This window comes from Felis catus, chromosome C1 (assembly GCF_018350175.1).
Source record: "Felis catus isolate Fca126 chromosome C1, F.catus_Fca126_mat1.0, whole genome shotgun sequence".
Taxonomy (NCBI): domain Eukaryota; kingdom Metazoa; phylum Chordata; class Mammalia; order Carnivora; family Felidae; genus Felis; species Felis catus.
The window spans coordinates 104,579,785-104,607,241 of record NC_058375.1 but is presented as its reverse complement, the minus strand read 5'-3'; the positions used below and the strand labels follow the sequence as shown (position 1 = coordinate 104,607,241).

General features: G+C 42.1%; 1 protein-coding gene, 2 long non-coding RNA genes and 2 other non-coding genes across 5 annotated transcripts; 3 read left to right on the top strand and 2 right to left on the bottom strand.

The window, feature by feature from the left end:
• Positions 1 to 1,031: 1,031 nt before the first annotated feature.
• On the bottom strand, positions 1,032 to 27,457 carry FCGR1A (Fc gamma receptor Ia). Its single transcript, XM_023259101.2, is given in 8 exon segments — positions 1,032 to 1,257; positions 1,260 to 1,462; positions 2,459 to 2,743; positions 4,168 to 4,419; positions 9,334 to 9,588; positions 10,322 to 10,342; positions 10,747 to 10,808; positions 27,318 to 27,457. Coding segments are annotated over 7 exon segments (1,125 nt in total). The 5' UTR covers positions 10,778 to 10,808; positions 27,318 to 27,457; the 3' UTR covers positions 1,032 to 1,179.
• LOC109502587 lies at positions 4,299 to 5,127 on the top strand. Its single transcript, XR_002161271.2, has 2 exons — positions 4,299 to 4,441; positions 4,820 to 5,127. It is a non-coding gene; the product is annotated as an uncharacterized LOC109502587 (long non-coding RNA).
• LOC123379050 lies at positions 14,642 to 16,021 on the top strand. Its single transcript, XR_006583009.1, has 2 exons — positions 14,642 to 15,296; positions 15,910 to 16,021. It is a non-coding gene; the product is annotated as an uncharacterized LOC123379050 (long non-coding RNA).
• TRNAG-CCC lies at positions 20,543 to 20,613 on the top strand. Its single transcript has one exon. It is a non-coding gene; the product is annotated as a tRNA-Gly (tRNA).
• TRNAE-UUC lies at positions 26,816 to 26,887 on the bottom strand. The gene has a single exon. It is a non-coding gene; the product is annotated as a tRNA-Glu (tRNA).

Genomic DNA, 27,457 nt, shown 5'->3' with positions numbered 1-27,457 from the left:
CTAGGGAAGCAGTGGGCTAAGGTGCTCTTCTGTCTAGTCTACTTCACGTGCTGAATTGCAGAAGAGTGCTTCTGAGGTTGTGGCTGGTAAAGGTGAGCCCTGCCTTGTTGAGCCAGGACAGAGGCTAGGCAGGGGTGTGTCCTTGTCTGGCAGATAAACTACATTAAAAACAAAAACAAAAAAATCTAGGATTTGTTGCTAGGTTTGTTTATAGCCCTTTTGTGTTTTTCAAACCTTTAGTAAAGTCTTTTCACATGTTCTAGCTTTATTTCAGAGTAGTGGGAAAATATTTTGCCTCCAAACGAGTGGGAGAGTAGCATATCTTGCAGCTAGGTAGTAATCAGCCAGAAAATCAGAAGGGGAGAGTACAACTCTGGCAGAGAGAGCTGGGCCTTTCCAATGTCAGCGCCCCTCCCCACCTGCAGCCCCTCCTTGCAGTGCCTAGCTGGGAGGTCTGGGTTGAATTTATTAAGGAAAGCCTCTGTTAACAGTTCTTCTGTCTTCCTGTGGGGTGGGGACTGGGACAGGCAGGCAGGGCCCCGGTGTCTCTGGGCAGAGAGGTTATGAGAAAGCCTCATAGGAAAGGACAAAAATAATGTACCCATCTCTCCTGGGGAGGAACGGCCCTGTGGCTCTGCCAGCTGTGTGGGTGCGTCCCCTGCTAGTGTGCTGAAGAGAAAAGCCACCAAACAACCACGCTGACTCCAGGGAGGTGTGAGCGCTCCTGCCATAGTCTCTCAGGAGCCATCTGTGAGTTATATTCCCTTGAGATCTATGCCCTTTTCTCTTCCTGAGATCCATTCTCTCTTTTTCTGCCTCCTTCTCCCTCTCATTCTGTCTTTCTCTGTCTTAATCTCTTGTATACATGTACACACCTTTTCACCCTGTCCCTAGAAATATATTATTGCTCAAACCAGCTAGTAGGATAAGCAGGTTAGACTGCATTTGCAAGTTTTTCAAGATTTCTTTAGAGTAGGCTTCACCTCAAAGCATCCCTGATTACCCAGATTCCAAGTTAATCTCCACTGAAGTCCATTCATTTGTTTGCTTTATTTGAGTGAGTCAGATTATCATGGGACTCACAGTTCAGTGTCTAAAGTTCCGGCTGTTTGTGCCCCAGTGCTTGCCCGGATAAGAAGAGGGAGGGGCTGTCTAGACCCGTGGGCACCCACTGGGCCGCTACTGCTGCCCTCCCTCTAGGGACTTCTGGTGTATCCTTTCTTGCAGCTGTTCTGGTTCCTGACATTTCAGCTCTAAATGTCTTCTAAGTATCTATCTTCTTGAAGGTAGGAAGTTACATTTTTCTTAGGACCAGAGCCCAAAGAGATTTCTAAATTCCACTGTTTCTGTTTTTGAAGTTCCTTATGTATAATCATACAGAGAATGGTGTCCACCAAAAATATCATTCCCACTGACAGATAGAAAAGGACGTGAAACCAAACAGGAGTTGGTGTCTGGAGGCCTGAAAAAGAAAATGACAAAGAGAAGAAATGCTACTTAGAACCCAGAGGAATCTGGCTGAGAGTTCTGCTTGGGGGAGAAAGCTAGCTGACACCTGATATGCCTGTCCCCAGTGGAGGACTGGTCATTTCAGGGGGCAGAGAGGTGCTCTACCTGGGTTATGTGGTGTAACAGACCATGGGCAGCCTCCTCATTACAGCTTAACGGCTAGGGCCCTGTCAGTGGACTTCCTAGTTTCTGACATAAATGCTATTTCTATGCCATTTAATGCTTGAAATAAATTTGGGTTGAAGATAAACTTTTTTCCCCAGAGTCTTTGTTTTGGAGCTCACAGTTTCTGCACCCCAGCCAGATAGAGACACTTGGGCAAGTATTATGTGCAATCCACAAAATCCCCATCTCTCCAATTTACTATGTGAGCTCCTGGAAATAAGAATTGCACCCCAGTGTCTTCATATCCCCATACCATGACAATAGATGGGAAGAACTCAATATATTGCTGATCAGACTTTTGGGGTTGAGGGCAGGAATGAGGGGGGAGGAAGGAGAGAGGAGAGAAAATAGAAAATAAAGAAGGAAAGAAGGAAATAAGTGAAAAAGGAAAGGAAAGGAAAGGAAGTTTATGAGAATAGGGAAGTTATGAATCAAGAGTGGAGGGGTGCCTGGGTGGCTCAATCAGTTAAGTGTCCGACTTCGTCTCAGGGCATGATCTCACAGTCTGTGAGTTCGAGCCCCACCTCAGGCTCTGTGCTGACAGCTCAGAGCCTGGAGTCTGCTTCGGATTCTGTGTCTTCCTCTCCCTCTGCCTGTCCCCTGCTCACACTCTGTCTCTCAAAAATAAACAAACATTAAAAAGAGAGAGAGAGAGAGAGTGGAAAGGCCTGTTCATGGATTTTTCTTGAGTGGGCCATGAAATCCCCTTAAACAGACCTCAGCCCCAAAGGAGAAAAGGGCACATCTTCCTCTGTGCCTGGAAATTCCCCTTATTCTCACTCACCAAGCACTTGAAGTTCCAACTCAGGGCTGCGCTTGACAATACTGCCATCTTCTGTGGTAGCCTCACACCAGTATAGCCCTGAATCTTCTCTTTTAGCAGTTAGTATCTGGTATCCAGAGGATGTGTTCCTGCTCATCAGGGTCTTGCTGCCCGTGTAGAAGGAGAAGTAAAGTTGCAAACCAGGTCTCTGTAGGAGCAACTTTGTTTCACAGCTCAGGTTGACCAGATGCCCCTCCAGGAGTGGTAACGACAAGGATGCTTTTAGCACTGGGGCCAGAAATAGCTCTAAAGAAAAAGTTGATGAGGACAGGGTTGCCTGCTTCAGTGTCAAGGTTCTTTTTACAGAAGATATACCCCCTTCCTTCCTTCTCAGGAACCCTGCTCCTGGAGAATGCATCCATGGACAATCTGTCCCACTTCCAGCAGAAAGGCATTCTTGGGGCTTCCTCATAGATATACTTACAGTTACCAGCTTCCTCATTTTCTACTGGGGAGAATACCTTCACACGGTCCATGCTTCCCTGAATAGCCGTGGTACTGATTATATGACCGTGCCCTTTTGGTAATGGTTGCCCAGGAGTGGACACTGACCCCCACACTAGCCAGTTCAGTGACTCATTGCTTGTGTTACTGCCTCAAAAGATAATCTGGGAAAATCCTCTCTTTCCCATAGGAATGAATTATTTTTCAGACAGAAAACAGTTGCTAGTAGTTAAATGTACTAACATGAAAGAGTTACCATGAAGGCCATGTGCAAGCTGGAACGGAGGAAACTGCTTAGTTAGCAGATAGATGTTCAGAGAGAAGTAAAACCAGAGAGGCTTCAGTGCCCCTGCCAGATAGAAAATGTAATCAAGTCCTAATGTCTTCATGGCTTCCATTTTTTTTTTTTTTTTTTTAATGTTCATTTGTTTTTGACAGAGAGACAGAGCATGAGCAGGGGAGGGGCAGAGAGAGAGGGGGACACAGAATCCGAAGGAGGCTCCAGGCTCTAAGCTGTCAGCACAGAGCCGGACGTGGGGCTCGAACTCACAGACCGCGAGATCATGACCTGAGCTGAAGTCGGACGCTCAACCGACTGAGCCACCCAGGCGCCCCATTCATGGCTTCCATTTCTTTTTTTTTTTTTTAATTTTTTTTTTAACATTTATTTATTTTTGATACAGAGAGAGACAGAGCATGAATGGGGGAGGGTCGGAGAGAGGGAGACACAGAATCTGAAACAGGCTCCAGGCTCTGAGCTGTCAGCACAGAGCCCGACGCGGGGCTCGAACTCACAGACCGTGAGATCATGACCTGAGCCGAAGTCGGACGCTTAACCGACTGAGCCACCCAGGCGCCCCATCATGGCTTCCATTTCTATGGAGATTTTGTGAGACTGCTTTGAGTTATTTTCTAATAACTCTCCCACCCATCTGGAGTGAGTCTCTATTCCTTGCACCTGAAACAAAATTGATGGAATAGATCCTTACTATGCCCTGGCCTTCACTTTAGCTCCTGGGATTACGGATGGGGAGCTGTGGTTTACTGGAAAGAGCAACACACAGACCTAGGAGACTTCAGTTCTGGTCCCGGCCCAGCCACTGGTCATTGCATGGCCTTCAGCGAGGCAGTTGCCTCTCTGGAACTTAGTCTCTTCACTCACAAACTGAAGTGATGATTTATGATGGCCCTTAAAACTACAGCTCTATGACTATTCAGACACATACCTTTCACAGTGATAGAGACTCCTGGTGATGTGTAGCGATGCCTTCCCATGCCTGAGCAGTGATAGATGCCATTGTGACTCAGGCTGGTTTTCAGAATGGTGAATTCAGAATTCTGAGGAGAAAACTTAAAGGCCTTGTCATTTTGGTAGAAAACCACATTGTATACCAGCTTATTCTTCCATCCATGACACCTTAAGGTCAGAGGTTCCCCTTCTGTGAAGACTCTGCTTTGGACCTGGAGTAGTAGCCAATCTGGAAAGTGTAGACCCAAAATGTATGTATACAGTGGCAGAGGTACAAGGAGGCTTTCTTATCTTTTTCTCTTTATAACATTCCAACCTTGTAACTCTGTTGAATTTGAGGCCTGTTGCCCATTCCTTAACTATCTTTAGCTTTGCTGGGAAGAAAAGTCTTTTCCAGCAGTTGTGCACACAGCCCCTTTTATATTCCCTTTCCAGATTTCATAAGTTGGTTGGGACAAAAATAACTTACTCTATGTGGTAAGCAGAATTCTAAGATGAGTCTTAGGATGAGTCACACTCTTGTGTAACTCCCTTGAGTGTGGATAGAACCTGTGACTTTCAACAGAACATAACAAAGGTTGTGGGGAGTCTCTTCCATGATGACGTTGCATTTTATGACTCTGTCTTAGCTGACTGGACCGAGAAGGTCTCCCACTGGCCTTAAAGAAGTGAGCTGCTATGTTGGGAGAGGGCCATAAGGGCAGGGGCCTGCCTCCAGAGCTGAGATCAGCCTCCACCTGACAGCCAGCAAAAAGATGGGGACATCATGTCTACCACATAAGGAACTGAATTCTGCCAATGACCATGTGAGCTTGGAAGAGTTGCAGGAAGGAACACACCCCAGTCAATACCCTGACTGCAGCCTCTGCAGACCACCCAACCAAGCTGTGCTGGGAGCCCTGACCCATGGAAAGATAATAAATGTATGCTATTTTAAGCTGCTGTGTTTGCGGTAATTTGTTACACAGCAATGAAAAACTAATACACTCCAAGTCCTGAGCAAGTTATTAATGGGATCCCAGGTGCTAAGACAAACACACAGAACAGCAAACATATTCAGATGAATATATGCTTCTAAATTGATAGAGGACACATACATCTGTGCAGATCAGTGATAGAGCTGGTAAAAACAAGCCCCACATCCAAGGAGCCTTCCCTTGTGATGCACACCTCTACACACAACTAAAGATGCTTCCTTTTTCTTTCCCTGGGGTAGGTGGTGTGGCTAAATGAGGATGAGGTTCTTAAAGGACAAAAGAGAAGGGACAGTAGTGCTTTTTCCCCCTCCAGAACTTACCTAAGAATGAAAGGCAGACATTCCAGTGCTATATGTAGCATGTTTTTATAGTTTTGGATGCTGCCACAGGGTTTCTAAATATAATCAATACTCTTCCCTCCCTTATTCCCGTTCCCGGCAAAATGGTGCTCAAAGACTATACTGCCCAAACACACCGACCCTTTTGCTTTATACATCCACAGATTTTAATATACCTCCATCAGAAACTGTCAAAAATACTAGTAATGATATAAAATATTCGAATGACACAATTAATAGAGTTGACTTTGTGGATTTATATAGAATGCTATAGCTTAGAGAAAATTCGTGTACTTTCCAAACACACATGCAACAGGTGCAAGCATGGACCACATATTAGGCCACAAGCAACTTTCAACAAATACTAAATACCTGACATCATATTTAACATAAATTCTAACCAAAATGCCATAAAGTTAGAAAACGATAACAGAAGCCACCCTCCTAAAACACTTGTAAATAATTCATAAAGAAAAAGAAAAAAGAATACATGCATACTAATGAAAATTAAAAATATTTAGCCTTAAATGATCATGGGAATATTATATATCAAAATTTGTAGGATGCAGCTTTTGGCAGACATTACCAATTTCCTACTCAGAAGACATTCTCTCCATCCTCATCGCCTTGGAGCAGGTTGGGGACACTCATTCTAAGCCATATAATTAGGATGTAGGTCCTCGGCCAGCTGTATTTTTGTGATCTCACACACAGATTTAAATGAAGTGACTGCGAGCTAGGGTGACTGCAGTTGAATCCTCCACTGCTGATTAACTGTGGCAAAACATTTTTTTAATGTTTATTATTTAATTTTTTTTCAATGTTTATTTATTTTTGGGACAGAGAGAGACAGAGCATGAACGGGGGAGGGGCAGAGAGAGAGGGAGACACAGAATCGGAAACAGGCTCCAGGCTCTGAGCCATCAGCCCAGAGCCGGACGTGGGGCTCAAACTCACGGACCGCGAGATCGTGACCTGGCTGAAGTCGGACGCTTAACCGACTGCGCCACCCAGGCGCCCCTTTAATGTTTATTATTTATTTTTGAGAAAGAGGGACAGAGAGGGCACGAGTGGGGGAGGGGCAGAGAGAGGGAGACAGAGAATCCCAAGCAGGCTCCACGCTGCCAGCTGGAACCCAGGAACCATAAGGTACAGACCTGAGCCGAAATTAAGAGCTGGATGCTTAACTGACTGAGCCACCCAGGTGCCCCTATGGCAAAACATTTTTAAATAGGGTGTAGTGAGCACCAACCCAAAACCCTGATGTATTGTACTACAGGAAATGTAAGAACTTTTTTCACTGAAAAAAGAAAACAACATAGATAGTGAAAGGACAAGCCATAGAGTGGAAGATATTTGCAACACTTGAAAAAGGATTCATATCCAAAATACAGAGCTCCTACAAGTCCATAAGGAAAGACAACAATAAGGAAAAACTGGCAAAAAACCTTGACAGGTACTTTACAAAAGAGGACATCCAAACAGGCAATAAACATGAAGAATGCTCAGTATCATGAGTCATTAGTTTTAATGCAAATTAAAACTACGTGGTAACTGCTGTACATGCAATAGAATGGCTAAAATACACTGAATGTTGATGAGGAGGAGGAGCAACCAGAACTCTCATGCACTGGTGGGGGTGTAATATGCTATAACCACTTTTGAATACTAAAGCTGAATGAATATATGCACATTTTGTGACCTAGCAATTCCACATACGTGTACATATGTGCACCAAAAAACATGCATAAAAATGTTCACAGTGAAGGCATCTGGCTGGCTCAGTCAGTGCAGCGTGCAACTCTTGACCTCAGGGTTGTACGTTTGAGCCTCATGTTGATGTAGAGATTACTTAAAAAAATAAATAAAATCTTTACTCCAAAAATGCCCACAGTGGTGCTATTTATAAGAAGCCCAAACTGGAAACAACCCAAGAATGCATCAATAGCATGAATTAATATGGAATATTGAATAGTAATGAGAACAAATGAATTGCAACTTTACATGTATGAATCTCACAATGAACATGAGAAAAAGCAGCCAAACACAAGAGTACATACCCTACCATATTGTTTTCATTTATACGAAGAAGTTAAAGGACAGGCGAAAACCTATGGTGTTAGAAGTCATCATTGGGGGTAGTGACTAGAAATGGGCAAGAGGGGGGTCTTGGGGCACCTGGGTGGCTCAGTAGGTTAGGCGACCAACTTCAGCTCAGGTCATGATTTCGCAGCTCCTGAGTTTGAGCCCCGCATCGGGCTCTGTGCTGATAGCTCAGAGCCTGGAGCCTGCTTCAGATTCTGTGTCTCCCTCTCTCTGATCCTCCCCCGTTCATGCGCTGTCTCTGTCTCAAAAATAAATAAACATTAAAAAAAAATTTTAAAGAAATGGGCAAGAGGGAGTTTCTATGATTTTGGAAATGTTCTATTGTTCTGTGTGCTGTTTATTTGGTGAAAAGTCACTGAGGCATACACTTAAGGTTTGTTGTATGTGTGTTATACTTCAATAAAAATTTACATTAAAATGTAAGAGATCCATAATATAATAATATGTAATACAATGTTAAAAATGTAAAAGCTATTATTCTCAAGAAGTCACCAATGCTGGGGTTTCTGGAGTCTGTGCAGAGGTAAAGAAAAATGGCCTCTTCCCAGCCCTGCTTCATTTTTTGTCACTTGAACCACGAAACACCACTGCTTCTGCTTGAACTACACACAAAGTCTCTTGCTAAAACAGTTCTGTCGGCTTGCCTCACACCTGTAGCCTGGGATCTGATTCCCAGAGTCCAAAGAGACTCATGAGGAACACCTAGCATTTCCTCTCACATTCCCAGTATTTTAAAACACATTTCCTCCAAAGGCAACCTAGTCCACATTAATCTAATTCTGCCCCCAGCATAAAGTTTTACATTATCAATTACACAGAAGTTTTACCTTAATGGTTTTGATTAACGAAAAAACACATTTGAGTGATCTGTATTGACAATGAAACATTTTGCCCTAGGGAGTATTGCGGTTTCCATTTCTTAACAAATAGAAACCTTTTACAGATTTAAGTGGGTAGTGGGGTTGCCCCCCCTTCTTCTATCCATCGTTGTTTAAAATGCTTCAAGTCTCACAATAATTTCATGCCCAGAATATTATCTTACAGATATTCTATGAAATGTGTCCCAGACTATATGTATAGAGATGTGTATTGCAACATTGCTTGTAAAAACAAAAAACTGGAAACACAGAAGTTTAGTAAAAGGGAGAATGGCTAAATCAGTTACAGCACAGCCATACTGGCAGACATTTGAAAGTTCGTGGCAGATTTCTATTGATTTAAACAGACCTCCAAGGTATTTTAAGTGATGAAAGCAAGTGATAGGACAGTATATAGAGTAGTCTACCAACCACTTTTTTTTTTTTAAGTTTATATATATTAACAGTTTTGTTTCTACAGAAGGTGACTGTGGGAATAGGAGTTTGGGATGGGAAAGAGACTTCACTGTTCATCATTGTTCATTTCTCTGAATTCTTATTTACTATGTGCAGGCAAAACTTTTTCAACAAAGTTACATAATTTTAAATAATAAAACCTTACAGTCTAGGTTTTACTGGAGACACCCTGCTCACAGCTGTCCCAGTTGGTGTGCTGTTGGGGCACAGTTTAAGGACCCTAATGTGATTTTCTGAGTGTCTTGACTTCATTTCACCTGGTAGGCGCATAGACCTGAGACTCATACATACTCCAATAAATCAAACACATACATGTGGCATCCAGAAAGAAGAAAACACAAAGGAAGACCTTGTGATTTCCAGCTCTCCTGTTCCATGCCATACTTACCTCTGTGGATTTCCAGCCGTACTGGGTCACTTGGCACTGAGAGACCTGTCTGGCACCTGTATTCACCAGTGTCACTGATACTGGCAGCAGCGATTCTGTATCTGGGGGTCAAGGTCTGAAGGGCTGTGCCATTGAGAAACCACCGTGTAGAGCTGTTCCCAGGCAAATGGGGTCCCTCACACCATAAGGTTATGTTTTCCTCTTGAAATACACTGACCCATGGAGGCTGCAAGGTGATCACTGCCTTTGTAAGGTCTGCTTGGGGATAAACAACAACAACAAACAAGTGGAACAAAAGGAAAGTCTGAACAATTGGTAAGGTTTTATGGATAGCACAAGGACAAAATATGTATTTAGATGAGATGGAAAAATAAGCAAGTGGGATCCTATAAAAGCCAGCCATTGCAAGTGTCCAGACCCCATGCAGAGAGCTCTGTTCATGTTATTAAATCTGCATCTGGCTGTTGGAGATTTGGGGTTCCTGAGAAATAAATGACTAATTTATTAGTAAACTAAGGCAAGCTGATTGGGGCTGGTTCTCTTATACTCTGGGCTATACTGTCTCTGAGGGTTAATCTCAGGCCTTAATTAGCATCTGCATCAGAAACCAAGGCTCAAACTCCTCATTTCAAAGCCATTGGTACCTGTTTGGTTCTCTCTGAGAAGAAACCACTCAGCTTTTTCCTAAAAGGGACTGGTTTGGGAAAAACCCAGCAGAGCTACTTCTATGTTTTTGCAATTCTGGCCTTTTCCTGTTATTATGTACACACGTAGGCAATTCAGTTCGGAGGTCGAAGCTTTTGCAGAAAATCGTAGAAACCTTAAAACCCAGCATTTTATCAAAATCATACCCTAAATATAGGGGATTTTACATAATTTGTAATTCCCTCTTCTTTCTATCCTCTCCTGATACTCTCTTCTTCAGGATAACAAAACCCATGTGCAGGGATGTGGCAGAGGAAGAGAAATTGAATTTAAGATTACTCACCCGCTTGCGCACCAGCTGGAACTGTAAGAGACCAAAGAACAGGGACATAAATTGGTCAGCGGGAGATGGCAAGGAAGGGAGAATCAAGGAGACAAAACTAACGTAGACTCTGAGGGGCCAGGTTAAGTCTCTTGAGTCTTTCTCTATTCCCTTTCCCCAAATCAGGTGCTAGTGGCATTGAACAGCCTATAGATGGTTATTAATGAGGCTTTATTTTGACATGATGCTTCCAGGCCTAATGTTACCTCAAAGTCTCTCTTCCCATCCTTTTGATATAATAAGCATGAATAAACCATGGAAGCACAAATACGGTTGTCCCCATACTTATGAGTTCTAGCCTATGATACCAAAGGAAGACAAAAAGTCTTGAGTCCCCAAAGCCAGAGCCAGTACCCTTCTAGCTATCCCCTGTAAGCCCAACTTACCCCAAAGAAGCAGAGCCGTCAAGAGCCACATGTTATTTCCAAGCTGATGGGAACAGTGAAGTCTGTAACATGCAAGACATTGAAGAGTTTCTGCTGGAGGCTCTGAAGCCAAGATTAGAAAAGAGGAAGGAAACTGCTTCTTCTGACCACTTTCATCACACTCCTTTTCTGGGAAATACATCCTTAATTCTTGAGTCATTCTCTCCTTGTTCTCAAACTTCTTAGCCTATCTCCCTTAGTTTGAAACTCTGGGTTTGGGGTTTATGAAACTCTCGGAATTCAAGGGAAAGACTAAAGTTTTTATTTATTGATATTCTATTTTGATATTTTATTTATTGATATTCTATTCTGACTGTATTCTCCCTTTACTAATTATTTGAGTCTAAAATATGGCAAATCCTCATTTCTATTTTTATAAATCTTTATTTATTTTTGAGAGAGAGAGAGAGAGAGAGAGAGAGAGAGACAGAGTGCGATCAGGGGAGGGTCAGAGAGAGAGGGAGACACAGAATCCCAAGCAGGCTCCAGGCTCTGAGCTGTCAGCACAGAGCCCAATGCGGGGCCCAAACTCAAGAACCATGAGATCATGACCTGAGCCGAAGTCAGATGCTCAACCGACTGAGCCATCCAGGCACCCCAGCAAACCCTCATTTCTAAAATTGCTCCAAAGACTGGCCAGTGCCTCTAAAACTTTATCATTTGAATCCAGATTATTCTATATCGACCTGTATGTGACCCGTGATGAGTAACTCATTTATAAGAGCTCCCCTACTACAATCCAGCCTCTATTCCTCTGGGAATACGTGCAGGATCAATGTCCCATTTTTATTTTTTTAAAGCCACTCCCTGAGAGACATTATGAATTTGGAGTGTTTATCTTGGCTACATCAAAGAAAATTAACTGTTTAATGTAAATGCTGTAGAGAAGAAAAATAACTCACATACATGAATGCAAATGTCCCTAACAGGGGAGCTTCAGAGTATGGGGAGAAGCTCTATGCTATCAAAATGAGTTGGTTCCTAAGGCAGAGTTGTTTAGATATAGAGGGATTTTTAGGTATTCTATTCAGAAAGAAAGAAAACTAAACAGAAACTAGAATGCGTCCAATGAGTGCAAACACGGACTTGGGTAGCAATCTCACCAACAGAGAATTAAAATGATGACAAATAATGCTGTAGATTCAATTACTGGCCCCAATTTCTCCCCCTTCCTCAATCAGCACTGCCTCCACAGCCCCATGAGAGGCTAAGGATACTTCTTTGACCTTTGACTTTGGCTCATCCACATGACTTTCGGTGCCTAATGAAATGTGGATAGAAACAGCATTGTGTTCATTCTGAAACCCCCTGTGCTTCTGTGATTGTCACAACGAGAACACATTCTGACTAGCCAGCTATGTTGTGAGGCAGAGCTGTCCTGGCCATCATAGCCTGAAGTAGAGTTGCCTAAACTGGCCTGCAAACTTTGAAAAATAAAGGCATACTATTATTTGCCACTGATTTTTTGAGATTATTATAGAGCAATAGCTGACTGACACAATTAAAAGCAAGGAAGAAAGGTCTAGGAAGGACTCAGGGGGTCCCAGTTCACTGAAACACATCCAAAGCCTATATTCATAATTATTACACTATTTTATCTCCAGTTTTCCACTGTGTAGATGTTTCATAATTTCACCACCTCTCTTAATGGGCATGGAGGTTATTTCCAATGTTTTACTGTTATCACCAGCACTGCAATGAATAGTCTAGTACCTATCTTTTATTATTTTCAGAGGACACATTCCTAGAACCAACATTGCTCAGTCCAAAGTATATTTTTTTTCTTTAGATAGATGTTGTCTGATTATCTGCTATCATTATCATCATCATTGCATATATTTATAGACTGTTTATTATGTGCCAGCCAAATATGCTTGCTATATCTTTTCTTATTTAGCCCTCACAATAAACTATGAGTAGACACTCTCATCTCCATTTTGCAAGTGAGGAAACTAGGGGTACCTGGGTGGCTCTGTCAGTTAAGCCTCTGACTCTGGCTCAGGTCCTGATCTCACAGCTCATGAGCCAAAGCCCCATGTTGGGCTCTGTGCTGACAACTCAGAGCCTGGAGCCGGCTTCAGATTCTGTGTCTCTCTTTCTGTTCCTCCTCTACTCACACGGTCTCTTTATTAAAATATATCTCAAAATAAATAAACATTTTTTTAATGAGGAAACTAATTAAATTCTTTTGTGTCTTTTTTATAGATATTCATATGATCTTCTAATGTTTATTTCTTCCTTTCTGATCCTTATATGGTTATGTTTCCATAGGATTTGAGTATATATATATTTTTCAGGAAATAATGCTTTATTTCTTAGTTTGCTAAATCACAAATGGATGTTAAATTTTATTGAATGCTTTTACTCTATAAATTGAGATAATGTGCTTTTTCTCCTTAAATTTGCTAATGTGGCTAATTATATTTATAGATTTACTATTGTTAAAAATACTCTTATATTCCTGGAATGCCTGGGTGGCTCAGTTGGTTGAGCTTCTAACTTTGGCTCAGGTCATAATCTCATGGCTGGTGGGTTTGAGCCCCCTGTCGGGCTCTGTGCCGACAGCTCGGAGCCTGGAGCCTGCCTTGAATTCTGTGTCTCCCTCTCTCTCTGCCCCACCACCCACTTGCACTCTGTCTCTGTCTCTCAAAAATAAATAAACGTTAAAAAAATACTCTTACATTCCTGAGTAAATCTATTCAGCATGATTTATTCTATATTTTTAGATATTAATGAATTTGGTTGCCAGTGATTTGTACTTGAGATTTCTGCATTTACATTCATCATAAATTGCACAAGAAGTTTGTCAACACTATTAGTCTTTTCAAAGAACCAACTTGAGATTTTGTAAATTTACTTACTGTATCTTGATTTTTCTATTTTAATTATTTTTCGTTTGTTTGTTTATTTATTTATTTATTTATTTTTGAGAGAGAGAGAGAGAGAGAGAGAGAGAGAGAGAGAGAGAAAGAATGTGCATGTGTGCGCAAGTGGGAGCAGGGGAGTAACAGAGAGAGAGGAAGAGAGAATCTCAAGCAGGCCCCATGCCCAGTATGGAGCCAACACAGGGCTTGGCTCAGTCTCAGGGCTGTGAGATCATGACCTGAGCTGAAACCAAGAGGCAGGCTTAACTGACTGAGCCACCCAGGCACCCCTGCTCTTATCTTTATTATCTTCTTTCTCCTCCTTTCTTTGGGTTTATTTTGTCCTTTTATTAATTTTAAGTCTCATGCTAAAGCTATTAATTTCAGGCTTCACTTTTTTTATAATTTATTTTTTAATTTTACATCCAAGTTAGTTAGCATATAGTGCAACAATGATTTTAGGAGCAGATTCCTTAATGCCCCTTACCCATTTAGCCCATCCCCCCTTCCCACAACCCCTCCAGTAACCCTCTGTTTGTTCTTTATATTTAAGAGTCTCTTATGTTTTAGTCCCCCTCCCTGTGTTTATATTATTTTTGTTTCCCTTACTTTATGTTCATCTGTTTTGTTTCTTAAAGTCCTTATATGAGTGAAGCCATATGATATTTGTCTTTCTCTAATTTTGCTTAGCATGATACCCTCTAGTTCCATCCATGTAATTGCAAAAGGCAAGATTTCATTCTTTTTGACTGCCAAAATATATATACCACATTGTATATATATACCACATCTTCTTTATCCATTCATCCATCGATGGACATTTGGGCTCTTTCCATACTTTGGCTATTGTTGATAGTGCTGCTACAAACATTGGGGTGCATGCATCCCTTTGAAACAGTATACCTGCATCCCTTGGATAAATACCTAGTAGTGCAATTGCTGGGTTGTAGGGTAGTTCTGTTTTTAACTTTTTGAGGAACCTCCATACTGGGACAATGGCCAGACCATATATAAAAATAGAATTCTGAGCCACAATCTGCAGCAGCCAGCCCTGGAGACCAATCTGTTATTTATACTAACTAGCCCAGGAAGTTAACCTACAAGTCATAGTCAGTCTACAAGTCATAGTTGTAGAAAGTCAAAATGTTGTCTCCAGCAAACAGTTCAAGAAGTCAAACAATAACCCCGGTAACAATTGGCCCCAATTGTGAGATTTGATTAATAAGACAGCTTCCCTAGTTTTTGTTCATGCTTTCAATGAGACCAACCAGAGAAAGCCAAATATGCCCTCCTAACCAACTATATAGGACCCCCTTTCCCACCTACCTACAGCTTCCCCATGTCATAGCACTTGTTCCATCAAGTGCCTACAAGTGACAGGAGTAAAGATTTAAATAAACAGAAGCTGAATCAGTACAAGAAAGTGGTTTTGCTGTCAAATGACTATAAAAGTATAGGATCGACTTAGGATTTCAGGCAAGCAACAGAAAAATTCTCCACTGGTTTTTATCCTAGAGATGCTTTTGGTGATGACCCTACAGCAGGATAATCCTGGGATCCTTTCCAACTGTAAGAATATATTAGACTGAGAGGACCCAAGAAACCTAATTTCTGGCACTCCTGACCATGACAAAGCCCATATAACAGGTCTGTCCATGATTTAATGTTGCATCTGGGAATGGTCATTACCATTCTTTCCTATTTGAATGGTCATCTCATTTCCTGCTTCAAAAATGATATCCCCCAAATATATATCTATATCTGTATAGATATCTATCTATATATCTATCTATAGATATCTATGTATCTATATATATATATATATATATATATATATATCTATAGATATCTACCTATCTATATAGATAGATCTATATATAGGTATCTATATCTATATCTAGCTGGCTTTAGGATTGTAGTCTCAATATTTAGGTGGAAAGTAGTCTCCAGAGACATCAGACACAATTAAGTATATGGATTGGGAATCAGGAAAGGAGGATTGTTCTCTTAGGAGATAGAGAAATTGATAGAACAACTGAAATTATGCCATTCACCCCTCATGTCCTGTGTAGGAGGGAAATTCTTGCCTTACTTGACCCATAGACAGCAGAGAGCCTCCAGCAATAGAGCTACCAAAATGAAACATAAATTTGCTCTGGCTCAAAGCATAGCTGAAGTAGTATTGCATCATAAAATGATCTTCAGACATCAATTTCACTTGTAGTTCCTTACCACTACTCCATTCTGTCTCCTCTCATAGGTTACTTACTGCAAGGAAAATATCACCGTCATTCATCACTAATTCCTCAGAATATTAAGGAATCACCACCACCAATAGTATCACCAATAGTAAAGTTCTGAGAAATTCTGTATTCTGTTGTCATTAAGGAGGTCATTTCTTTTGCATAGAATGTTGAAAGTTTTGATAGTATGCAGATAACATCTTAGATTTGCATTAAGTTGAAATAGTCTGAGGGAAAAAGTGATACAATAAAGCTCCTATAGGAAGCTCCTATAGGAAGCTTCTATAGGAAACGTTCTATACATTAGAATTCCATAACAATGAGTTTTGGTAATATGTTTTTGCTACTGCCTAGAGCATGAAGTTGGTGAAAGGATTTTTCTTTAAGTTTTCATCCTGGTGATAATCTTTATAATTTCTTATATAAAATATGCATGATATACTTTTAGGAGAATCAGTAAAGAATAGAAATAGCATGTAAAAATTCTAAACCATGAGAAGAGGGAAATGGAAAAAGAAAAACAGCATATAGAAGAAAAAACTCCATATAAAAAGTCAAGGAAATTTTAAAATTTATCAGTAATTGGTAATGAAAATATCAGGAGTCCAAACTTATGAAATGCAGCAAAAATAGCAGTAATTACAATAAAAAGAAACTCTTATACTTTTATATTAAGTGTGAGGCTAGCAATCCCTATCAAACTAACTCCAGCATTCTTCACAGAGCTAGAACAAACAACCCTAAAATTTTCATGGAACCAGAAAAGACCCCATCAAACTTCCAACATTGTCCCCCAACCTCCACCCCCTTAGTTTTGTCTTTTCAGAACACCAAAACTGGGGATGGCCATTTCTGTCCTACTTGTTTTGGTATCCCCGAAATTACTGTGTTTCCTATGAATGTAGCAAAGAAACAGAGGTTTGATACGGTCCTGCACTTTCAGCCTTCTGGAGCTGCCATTTTGGACAGAGTAGAGATAAGCTGGACATGCTTCTGCTTTGGCAATTATCCACATTATCACTTGATGTGATTTCATTTGTGAAGAGTGGTCAATCAGGGTGTTCAGCTGTTAACTGAGTGGTCAGCTGTTAAAGTTGGATTGGCTCTAGCACTTCCTAGCACTTCACCCAATCTTCAGTTTCTCTCTCGTTCTGAACAGTTTCTATTCTGCATTCGCTGTGCCCACCTAAGGCAGAAAGTGAATACTCATCTATGTGTAAAGTAACTGTAGCTGTCTGATAAGCAGTTAGAAAAGGCAAATAATTAGCATTCAAAAGGAACTGACTTCTCAGATACTAGGTTCCTGAAGTTAACTTAATGTATGATTTTGACCATTCATGATGTAGTGACTTTTAGAGAGAAATTTCTTTATTGCCCAATTTCTCAACTTTCTGGTCCAATGTAATATATAGGGAGTTCAAGAAAAGTTTATGGAATGGCAATCTAAAGGAGAGAGTAAGACATTCTTTATGTTCCTCAAGTCTCCTCCTACGGATACATTTACATGTATCACGACAACAGAAAATCAGAAGAATACAGGCACGACAAGGAAGGGAAATCTTCTGGCTTTGTTCCAAAACCAATTTCCAAAGAGAGAAACACACCGAAGTTATTCTTCATATTCTAGGAGGTGATGTCATGATATCAGAAGTTCTGCACACAATTGTGACAAGGATATTAGTTCCAAATGATGCATGTCCCAGCAACACACCAGAACTTACTCCATACCCTAGAGGAACAGTTGTGCACCTCATGCTAAGCACTGATCCTTCCATGATCACAGTCCTGTCTCAGTCCCAAGGCAGCATGTCACTGTGTAGACACACTTTTTAATAGTTTTTTGTTCCCCAAAGCTGCCCATTTTATTCTTTTTCTCCCTTTCCTCAAATGACTGCAGTGAGTTGGATCCCTGTCTGTTGGATCCTTGCATAGACCAGACTTGCCTTTGAAGTAAAGATTCAAGTAGAGGTGAATGAATTACTGTGGTGGAGGAAAAAAAGAAAAGAAAAACAGTTATATGTATTGGCCTGCAACCAAAGTTGGCACACTCAGGGGGAAGATGAGAGGCTGGCTGTTGAAGCACCCACATTCTTCAGCTTGTAACACATCCAACATGCGTCCAACACTGGATGAGGTTTCTTCTCTCACAACCCATGGCAGGTCCTTAGACTTCATCTCCTGGGCTTTACAGAAATGGAGCTACCTGTCCATACCTGGACTCGGTGAACACACGGTCCCTGTTACACTAAGCAGCCCATTCTGGAGTTTGATCTTGGATGGATGAGAACCTCAGGTGGGACCTGCTCCTTCTAAAGGATGCAAATTCTCAGCTGAAGAATACAAAATTGTCCCTGTGTGGAGACCCCTGTGCTCCTCGGACACCTCTGAAGCTTGACTGCTAAGAATTTCCAGAAGACCAAGTTTCAGAATGTTTCCTGCAGGGAACTTCCTACAGGGGCCTTTTGGTGGCCTTTAACCCAGCTGTCTGGAAACTGACTTGGTGAAATTGCAAAGTCAGAAAGCCAGGTTTACCAGCACAGTGATGCATTTTGTTCTTGCTTCCTTATTTCCAATCTCTGCCAGAGATTTGTGCTTCTGCAACATGTACATGTGTTTCAAAGCCATTACAAGTCCAGAACCCACCAACTCCAGGGGCTGACCACTACAGTTCTTTACCAACACTTCCTCTGGTCTCCAGGGCTCCAATGACCAAGAGAGGGAGGATTGCTGTTGGTTAGCTACTGTGGTGGGTGATGTGGATTTAGGCTACAGGTATGTCCAGCTTTACATCATGGAGTGATCAGAATGCAATGTGGCAAATGGATTGGAGTAGAGTAGACTGGCTGTAGGAGAGCCAATTATTTTTAACCTACTTATATGAAGGAAGGAAGAGGTGATAGATGGAAGAGTTTAGTAATGAAGTGGCAGTGAGCCTACAGAAAGCCAAATAAATTTAAGCACTATTTATTAATTATACTAGGAACAAATTTCTGTGTTGGAAGGATGAAGAGTTTATCCAAAAAGAATAGCAAGATCTGATTTGGGCAATAGGATGGTTGGGGTGAGGGTAAATGTACTATGCAGGGGCAGGAACAGATTTGGCTGTTGTTTTGATGATTGACTAAAACATTCGAGATAATGCACTACTACATTTTGGGACACACTGTGCCTGGGTCTGATCTTAGAGGTACAGAGGGTGGTGTGTGATGCTGACAGGGAACTCCCTGGTGCCTTGAGTTTTAGCACTTGTGACTCTGAGGTGCATATGAGGCAGTGACTTGTAAATCAGGAGTTGTGAGTTGGAGGTGCAGATCTGTAGTTTCAAAAGAGATGTGGGGGTAAATGTACCCCTGGTTGATGCAGGTGGTAGTTGAAAGCGTGTTGGTCAGAGCCGGTGTGTGTCCTGAGCGTTGGGCAGAGGGCAGAGGGAGCCAAAGCTCTTCAAGGTCGAGGTGATGGTTGTTTTCCTTGTTGAGCTCAAGTTTATGACTCGGCCTCCACCTAGCTTGCCTTCTTCTAGCAAGAGAGGCATCATTGCACCTCTGTGCTCCTGTCCTTCAAAAAGTCATAATGATTCCTAGTCCCAAGGTGTGGAGGAGCTCTCCAGGTTCCTCACTTCAGTTTAATTTCCCCAGGGAAATTTGAAGAAAGAAATCTCTCCGTTATTTGAACTTCAACAAAAGACCACTATATTAATATTTCAACATAAAGTATTTCTTTAAAATAGTCTACTCCTGGGGCGCCTGGGTGGTTCAGTCGGTTAAGCGTCCAACTTCAGATCAGGTCACGATCTCGCGGCCCGTGAGTTTGAGCCCTGCAACCAGGCTCTAGGATGATGGCTCAGAGCCTGGAGCCTGCTTCCGGTTCTGTGCCTCTCTCTCTGCCCCTTCCCGTTCATGCTCTGTCTCTGTCTCAAAAATAAACTTAAAAAAAAAAAAAAAGCTGCTGGGGATTCAACTCAGTTTAAAAAAATAAAATAAAATAGTCTACTCCTCATACAGCTAGTAAATCAAAGCCTATTAACTTGAGAAAGCGGATTCTCCCAACATTAAATGCAAACTTAATACTACTAATCTTTTCATATATATCCATGCTAAGGTTTTATACACCTTAAAAAGCAGACACGTTATAATGATTATAAGACTGATCATTACTCTTTTACAAAAAAAAAAAGCTACAAAGAACTACATGGACTAAAATTTATTTCTTCATTATATCTATCTTGATTCTGTCCTTTTCTCTCTTTTTGGTTACTAATTCTGGTTCTGATTCTTATTTCTTTCCTGGATTGGAATTTTACTTACCTCACCTACAAGTTAGGTTACCTTCCCAAGTAACCAGGTTACCTTCAGGAACCACTCAGACAACAGTTTGAGGTTAATAACTGAAGATTTAGGAACAGAAACAAGGAACCTGGATGAACTTATATTTTTCTATTGGAGTCTGTTATGCAGTTTGAAAGAGCCTTTTTCAGAGTTAAGAATTTGCACAGACAAATCAGATATTTTGATAGTTTTGTCTAAGTTGCCTGTAAAAACCCATAGCTAATAGCTAATAGCTATTAGCCAGCACTTGAAAAAAAACCTCTTATAACTATTGCTAAGTCTTTCTGGACACGCCACCTAAACTTCACCTACACAGTGCAGGAAAGCATTGGTGGTTCAATGGTAGAATTCTCGCCTCCCACGCGGGAGACCCGGGTTCGATTCCCGGCCAATGCAGTAATTTCCTTTATAGTTTATCCCACAAAATTACACCGCACAGGCAAATACGGTCTTTTAGAGTTCTGGGTTGTTACTGCTCCAGTGCTTGGCATTCAGCAATCATTTAGTGAGTCTGACTTTGAAAGTGGGAGTGTCTGGGCGGGGCGGGGCGAAAGGGTTTGCGATTTGGACCTAAGACCACAGTTACTTTCAGCCTTTCCCTTGGAGGCCCCGCAGAACCCAAAAAGCTACCAGGTCACCGATGCCCGTGCTGGGCCTTGGGCTGGCCGCTGGGCCACGTGTCAGCGCAGAGCGAGGATCGAGACACCAAAGTCCCGGGAGGACAATAGCCACAGGGCCCCGCAGACACCCCTGAGCACGAATAAAGGTGGAGGCTGGTGAGGAGGAACTCGCGTGGACCCGAGGGGAGCTGCTGTAAACGTGTAGGTTCACGTCATCAGCCGCCGCCACCTGCGCGCCTCCCGCGGGCGCGTGGCTGTTCCGGCGAGGATGCCGCGTGCCTGGCAGTGCGCCCCAACAGGTGTTAGCCCTTAAAGTAGACTTTTAATTAGGGAAAAAGAACTGAAGACTCTGGGAACGGTTGATCCGGGTTTGTTTTCTACCTCTTGGACGCTCCTTCAAAGGATTCCCATTTGAGGGCACTAAGTGCGTGACTGCGTTGGAGACTGCGGGTGATTAATTTTCATCTAAGAATAGCTTAAAATTTAAGTTTTTAAAATCTATTTTCAAACCAGCAACATTTCACTCTTTAAAAATAAATTTATTCATGTTCAAGGGTTTCCTTATTCTGATATTATTGTTGCATCCACACGACTCCTGAAACAGAATGCTATGGGCACCAGTGACAATCACAACAAAGTTTACTACAATAAGAGGCAAAGCCAACCGATTGGGACCAACACTCTTGATAAGAGTGCGGCCTCGAACAGCCGGGGTACAGAGTTTTTAAAGCCGATCACATCGTTTTATCATTACCTGGGAACAGAACAGAGAAACAGTTCCCAGATGAGTTAGGGACAGTTGCCAGATGAGTTAGAAACAGTTGCTGAATGAGGTGATTATTTTAGACTTTCTGCCTAAATTGCAACCAGTGGATCTCCTTGACCTTGCCTCTGATGCTCTTTTCTTTGAGCTTTTGTTTTCCTTCATAGGTAAAGCCTGATTTACAAGAGTATGAAGCGTGATTTACAAGTGTAAAGCAAGGCTGTTATCTCTTGACATTCAGTGTCAGAACAAAGCTGTTACTTTTCTAGCTACGCGTTAGCCCTACACTACAATTTAACCCTTACATTATGTCTTTGTATGTTTGTTGTAAACTGATGGTGATATTTTAAAGTCCTTTCTTGGCAATATTGTGTTGAAATCATCAGGATGGTTTTACTATTTTGTTTTAACTTGTCTGAGAATCTTTGTCTTTGTCCAATAAACATTGTAATGTGATACATAATTTCTTGTTTTTAAGATTTTTCTCTAAACAGGAATCAGGCCTAGGAGACTTGATTTTATTATAAAAAGGAAAATGATGCATTGCTTATGTGACAAGGCACACAGAAAGGGCTCATCAGGTACCAGGGATTGACCATGGATGATCAACTTCAAAACAACACCACGGTAAAACTATTAGACTTTAAAAATAAAGAAAACATCCTCAGGTGCTCTAGACAAAACTATGAAATAAGTTACAAAAGCAACAGAATTAGATAAGCACTAACATAGAAAGCAAGGCAACAGTGGAGCAGCATTTTCAAGAAACTTCGGTAAAGAAGGGCAAATCACAGATATCCTATCCAGCCAACCTCCTTTTCAGTGCTCGAGGTATAGAATGGTTCTTTTATGGCACTCTGGTGACCCTGTACTTCTCCACATGGGCCACATAGGCAAGGTTCAATGTTGTTTGACCCAAATCTTGGCTGAATATCCCCTTGGAACATGGAAAGATAGGCAGTCTTGTGAGGTGCTACTGTATGGCTATTTCTCACTGATCTCGTGTAGTAGGTTGACTGTCCTGGGGCAAACCATAAGCAGGCAGTTTCACCTGTCTCCCTGGTTCTGGTGAGACCCGGAAATTTCCACCTTGCCTCCACCCCTGTAGGATGCAACTACAAGCTATCAAACTGCTTGACAGCAATATGGAATTAGCTCCTTCACGACAGAGTGAGCCACCACTTGTGTTTTCTTGTCATTTGATCCCTCCAGTATGGTGTCCTGCTATGGGATTATAGATGCGGGGAGCTGACAACATACTACACTTGCTTATGCTGTGTGTCTAAGTAGTAACTACCTCAGTTCATTTAAGATTGTTGTCTCCTTACTGGTCAATTCTACAAAAGTGTGACAAACACAGTCTACTACTGCCTAGGGACTGCTAGACTGCATGATAAATTTGGTGCTAAGTGCAGAGGCAGTAAAGTCCCAGTACTTTCTCGGCGAAAAGACAGAAGGGGGTGCATGGGGATATGAGAAGGCTCCCCAGGATGATCTCCCCTAAGTGGTCATTATGAAAAGGAGAGTAAGGACCTTTTGATAGTCCCCATATGTTGATAGACAATTGGAGGATGAGCAGTGACAAGGAAGGATTGAAAGCAGCCACCTAAATGGTGCTTTAGCTATTACTAAGTTTGTTGAGACTGAGTGGATAACCTCTTAAAACCAAAAGCAAGTATACAGGCTGTGCTTACTTTAGTGGGACTGCTCCCCCATGGCCCCCACTCCATCCCTCTCTACCCCTCACCCTTGACCTCAGGCAATAAGAAGCCTCCTCACTGCTCCAATGGGCCTCACAGAATAGTCACACCTCCTCGCTCTCCCTGAGCTCTTTGTCAAGGAGATAAAATGGTCTCCAGGCTGCTGTGTAACCGGTCAAGTGCAAGTATTCAACTCCTTGGTCTGTGTTCCTATAAGACAGAGTGTGAATTCAACTGACAGAGTTTGGGTAAAACTTCTAAGAAAAAGAAAAAGAAATTAAAGTTAAGAGTATGGCTTCCATACCAAATCAATGTACAGTTGTGCAAATGTTTAATGGAAATCAGTGAGTTGCATGATTATACTATGAATGCTCTTAAAGTATTAATGGGGATTCTTCTGTCCAGGGCACTGTCATGTATTAAAGAAAGTGCTAATGGGACAAACTCCCATTGTAGCAAATGTAGCAAATGGTGACATTTGGCACCAGAGGATGGCTCAAAATTTAGCATGAGTAGCTAAACCCGCTGATGTCCAAAGTTTCACTGTATAAATAATGTCATACTGACTGGCAAGTCAAGAATTTTACTCTCAGTGGCTCTGACTGCAGTGTTATCAGATCTCTGCCAGGAAGAGTGACTGATATACCCCACCAATTTTCAGTAGCTTGCTTGCCAAATGAGGTTTCTTGGGACTATAGAGATAAGTCCTTCGGACAATACTTAATCCCTCTGGCAGCCAAAAGGAAAAACAGCAAAACAAAAAAACTGCTTTTTCCGCACAAAGTAAGGAACTCTTTCTATACAGAAGCCACCACTGTAAAGCTAAACTTGTAAGTCCTAACAAAGTTTGGCCTGTTTGTTTTACGGTAAAAATTGTTCTTCCACTGTCTTCTGTCCTCCATACTTTTTGATGAAAAATCTGCATTATGGATAAAATTTGAAAAGTACAGAAAGAACATTAAAGCAATAATTTCCATTGCCCCCAAACTAAACTCTCCAAAATAAACAGTATTTAATTTATGGTGAGTATAATTTCAAAAGTGATGGAATTAGAGCACTTACTAGTAGTGTTTGGCCAGAGGACCAAAGAATTCCCAAATCTCATTCTGCCAATGACCTAGGTTCCCTGGTGGGTGTGGGGTTCCTGAGGGAGATATGTATACAATGAAAAGCGGCAACATGTATATAATCACAATTTGTTATTGGTAGGGTTTATGCCCCAGTAGAGGGAATCCCAGTAAACTGGTCAATTCAAGGTCTTAGAAGATTTTCCTGCTAAGCACAAAACAACCTTAACCAAACTTCCCCAAATGAATCTGATGCTACAAGTCCTCTGAGAGGAGAGAGCCAGAAAAAAGACAAATAGATGCAGGGTTGGAGGCTCTCCTTGACACCAGCCAGGCGGCAGGTTTTGATGCTCAGATAGAAAAGGGGCAGCAGTAGCCACACCCCTTTGTATAATATTTTAATATAGTGTGTCCTCAACCATCAGACAAGGAAGCTCAGGGGTGCCTGGGTGGCTCAGTTGGTTGAGTGTCCGGCTTCGGCCAGGTCATGATCTCGTGGTTCATGATCTAGCAGTTTGTGGGTTCGAGCCCCACGTCAGGCTCTGTGCTGACAGCTCAGAGCCTGGAGCCTGCTTTGGATTCTGTATCTCCCTCTTTCTCTCCCCTCCCCTGCTCATGCTGTCTCTCTCTGTCTCTCAAAAATAAATAAACGTTAAAAAAGTTAAAAAAAAAAAAAAAGAAAGAAAAGGAAGCTCAGTATCTATCCTAATACGTGAAGAATCAGAGTATTTGCTCCCCCATTGGGTATTAAGGGTTGGGAAAGAGGGAAAAGCAGACAATTTTCCTTTTCCATATGAACCTTCCCTTTACTTTTCTGATGTCATTCCAGTAAGAGAGATATATTAGATAAGTCCTTCAAAAGGCCATTTTCCCCCTATGGTCACTCCTGTATATCATGCTGGGTCAGGAAACGGGCAACCACTGGCTCTAAGGTATGTCATTTTACTATAGCATAGTCTTCTAAAGTATGTGAGAGCATGGTATAAATTCAGTTGATCTCAGGACTACACTAAGAGATCATAACACCTTCCCATTTTACCTCCTTTTTTGAATTATAAATAGCTGCATTATGGTATGTATTACCACCTAGCTGAACATAACTCATCAGGTAATGTTATACAGTGCGCAATACATGACCAGCATAGGCCAACTATATCAATGTGAATAATGTAAGATGTGTAATTTTATTATTAAATCTTATTAATCTTTTTATTATAATTTATATTAATTTATTATTATCATTAAATTTCCTTTAGAGAAATAAAAATATAGAAAAATTACTGATCCAATAAAGCAATTTCCCTCCACTAATATCCTCATAAAACAGATAAAATGGGGGTGCCTGGTTGGCTCAGTTGGAGGAGCAAGAGACTCTTGATCTCAGGATCATCAGTTTGAGCCCACATTTGGGTGTACAAATTACTAAAAATAACAAAATAGACTTTAAAAAATAAGTAAATAAAGATAAAATAAGTCTTATCTTCCTTCAAAAAAATAAAGTGGCCATCAAAATGAAAATTAAATTATTGAAACAACTCTCTGATTTTTAAAAATCTGTTCCGCTTCCAACCACTTTTAGGTCTTCACAAGTTGAAGTGCTCATTTATTTCTGCCAACACTTCCAAAGATGGATTTAGGGACCCTCCTGTGCACAACTTTTCCAAAGTTCCTAAAGGTGAAATGTGCCCATGAAACAGCTCCATACCCACAGAATTTAGAACTGGTGAGACCACGGTAAGCAAAAAGGCAGACTTACATTTTTACTGCGACTAATCTTACCTGGAAGAAAAGGTAAATACCAGAACAGATCAATTTGAGATTCAATTCAAGATATCTGAAATACTCCCAATTCAAGATTTCTGAAATACTTCCAGTTTGTCTCTTGTGGACTTAAAGCCCATGGGGGAAATTGACTATGAAGAGGTTGCTTGATGTAAGTAAAGTTTGAAATTATGTCTAAGGGATTGATAATTTCTAGTGTTAATTTTTTTTTCAACGTTTATTTATTTTTGGGACAGAGAGAGACAGAGCATGAACGGGGGAGGGGCAGAGAGAGAGGGAGACACAGAATCGGAAACAGGCTCCAGGCTCTGAGCCATCAGCCCAGAGCCCGACTCGAACTCACGGACTGCGAGATCGTGACCTGGCTGAAGTCGGACGCTCAACCGACTGCGCCACCCAGGCGCCCCTCTAGTGTTAATTTTAAACGTGGGGGTGAGCGGGGGAAATGAAGCGTCATACAGGTGGGGGCTTATAATTGGTGCTTATAGGGTCGTGGGTAGTGTCATTGATAGTTTGAAATTCACACTCCATTTCACCTAGTAGTTCTGCTTTCTGGCATGTATCCTCAATGAATAGTTAACTCCATTTTCCCGCCAATTTGGGGGAAAATCACAGCAAAACTCCCTGCTCCCCGTGAGGGGGGGCAGCCCAGTAAGAAGAATCCCATTCCCTGACCGGGAATCGAACCCGGGCCGCGGCGGTGAAAGCGCCGAATCCTAGCCACTAGACCACCAGGGAGCTGCCAGCTGCCCCTTTTTAAGAAACACAAGTACTCTCCGCGTTAAGCGGTGGCTATTTCCTGTCTGCTCGCTCTGGGTGACTCGCACCCTCTCAACAATTATCCCCTAAGGCCGTTCCCTCTATAAAAGGTGCCCCACAACAAAGACCTTACACTGTGCGGGACAGCGATCGCACCCCGGGGCCCCGCCAGGTCCACAAGTCGCCCCGTCCCGGCCGCACCTGTGGCCGCGTGTGGACACAAGGTCGCCGCGAAGAGGCGGGAGGGGAGGCGCCCGGACTGAGACTCCGCAGTCCCCAACATCCCCCCAAAGTTTGGGACGCAGCGACAGAGGCGGCGCGGACCGAGACGGCTTTCGAGGCAGGCTCGGCGGCCCTGGACTGGACTTGGGCCCCCCCCCAGCCCGCCGCGCCTGCACTTTCCACCTACTTCGGCTGCTGCTCTGCACGCTCAGGGCCCACACAGAGTGCTCTTCGACGCCGGCCTTCCCCTCACGCCACACGCCCGCTTTGTCCGAAAATCCTGCTGCTGCTTTTGTTAATTGCCGTCTCGGAGCCACACAACCGGCT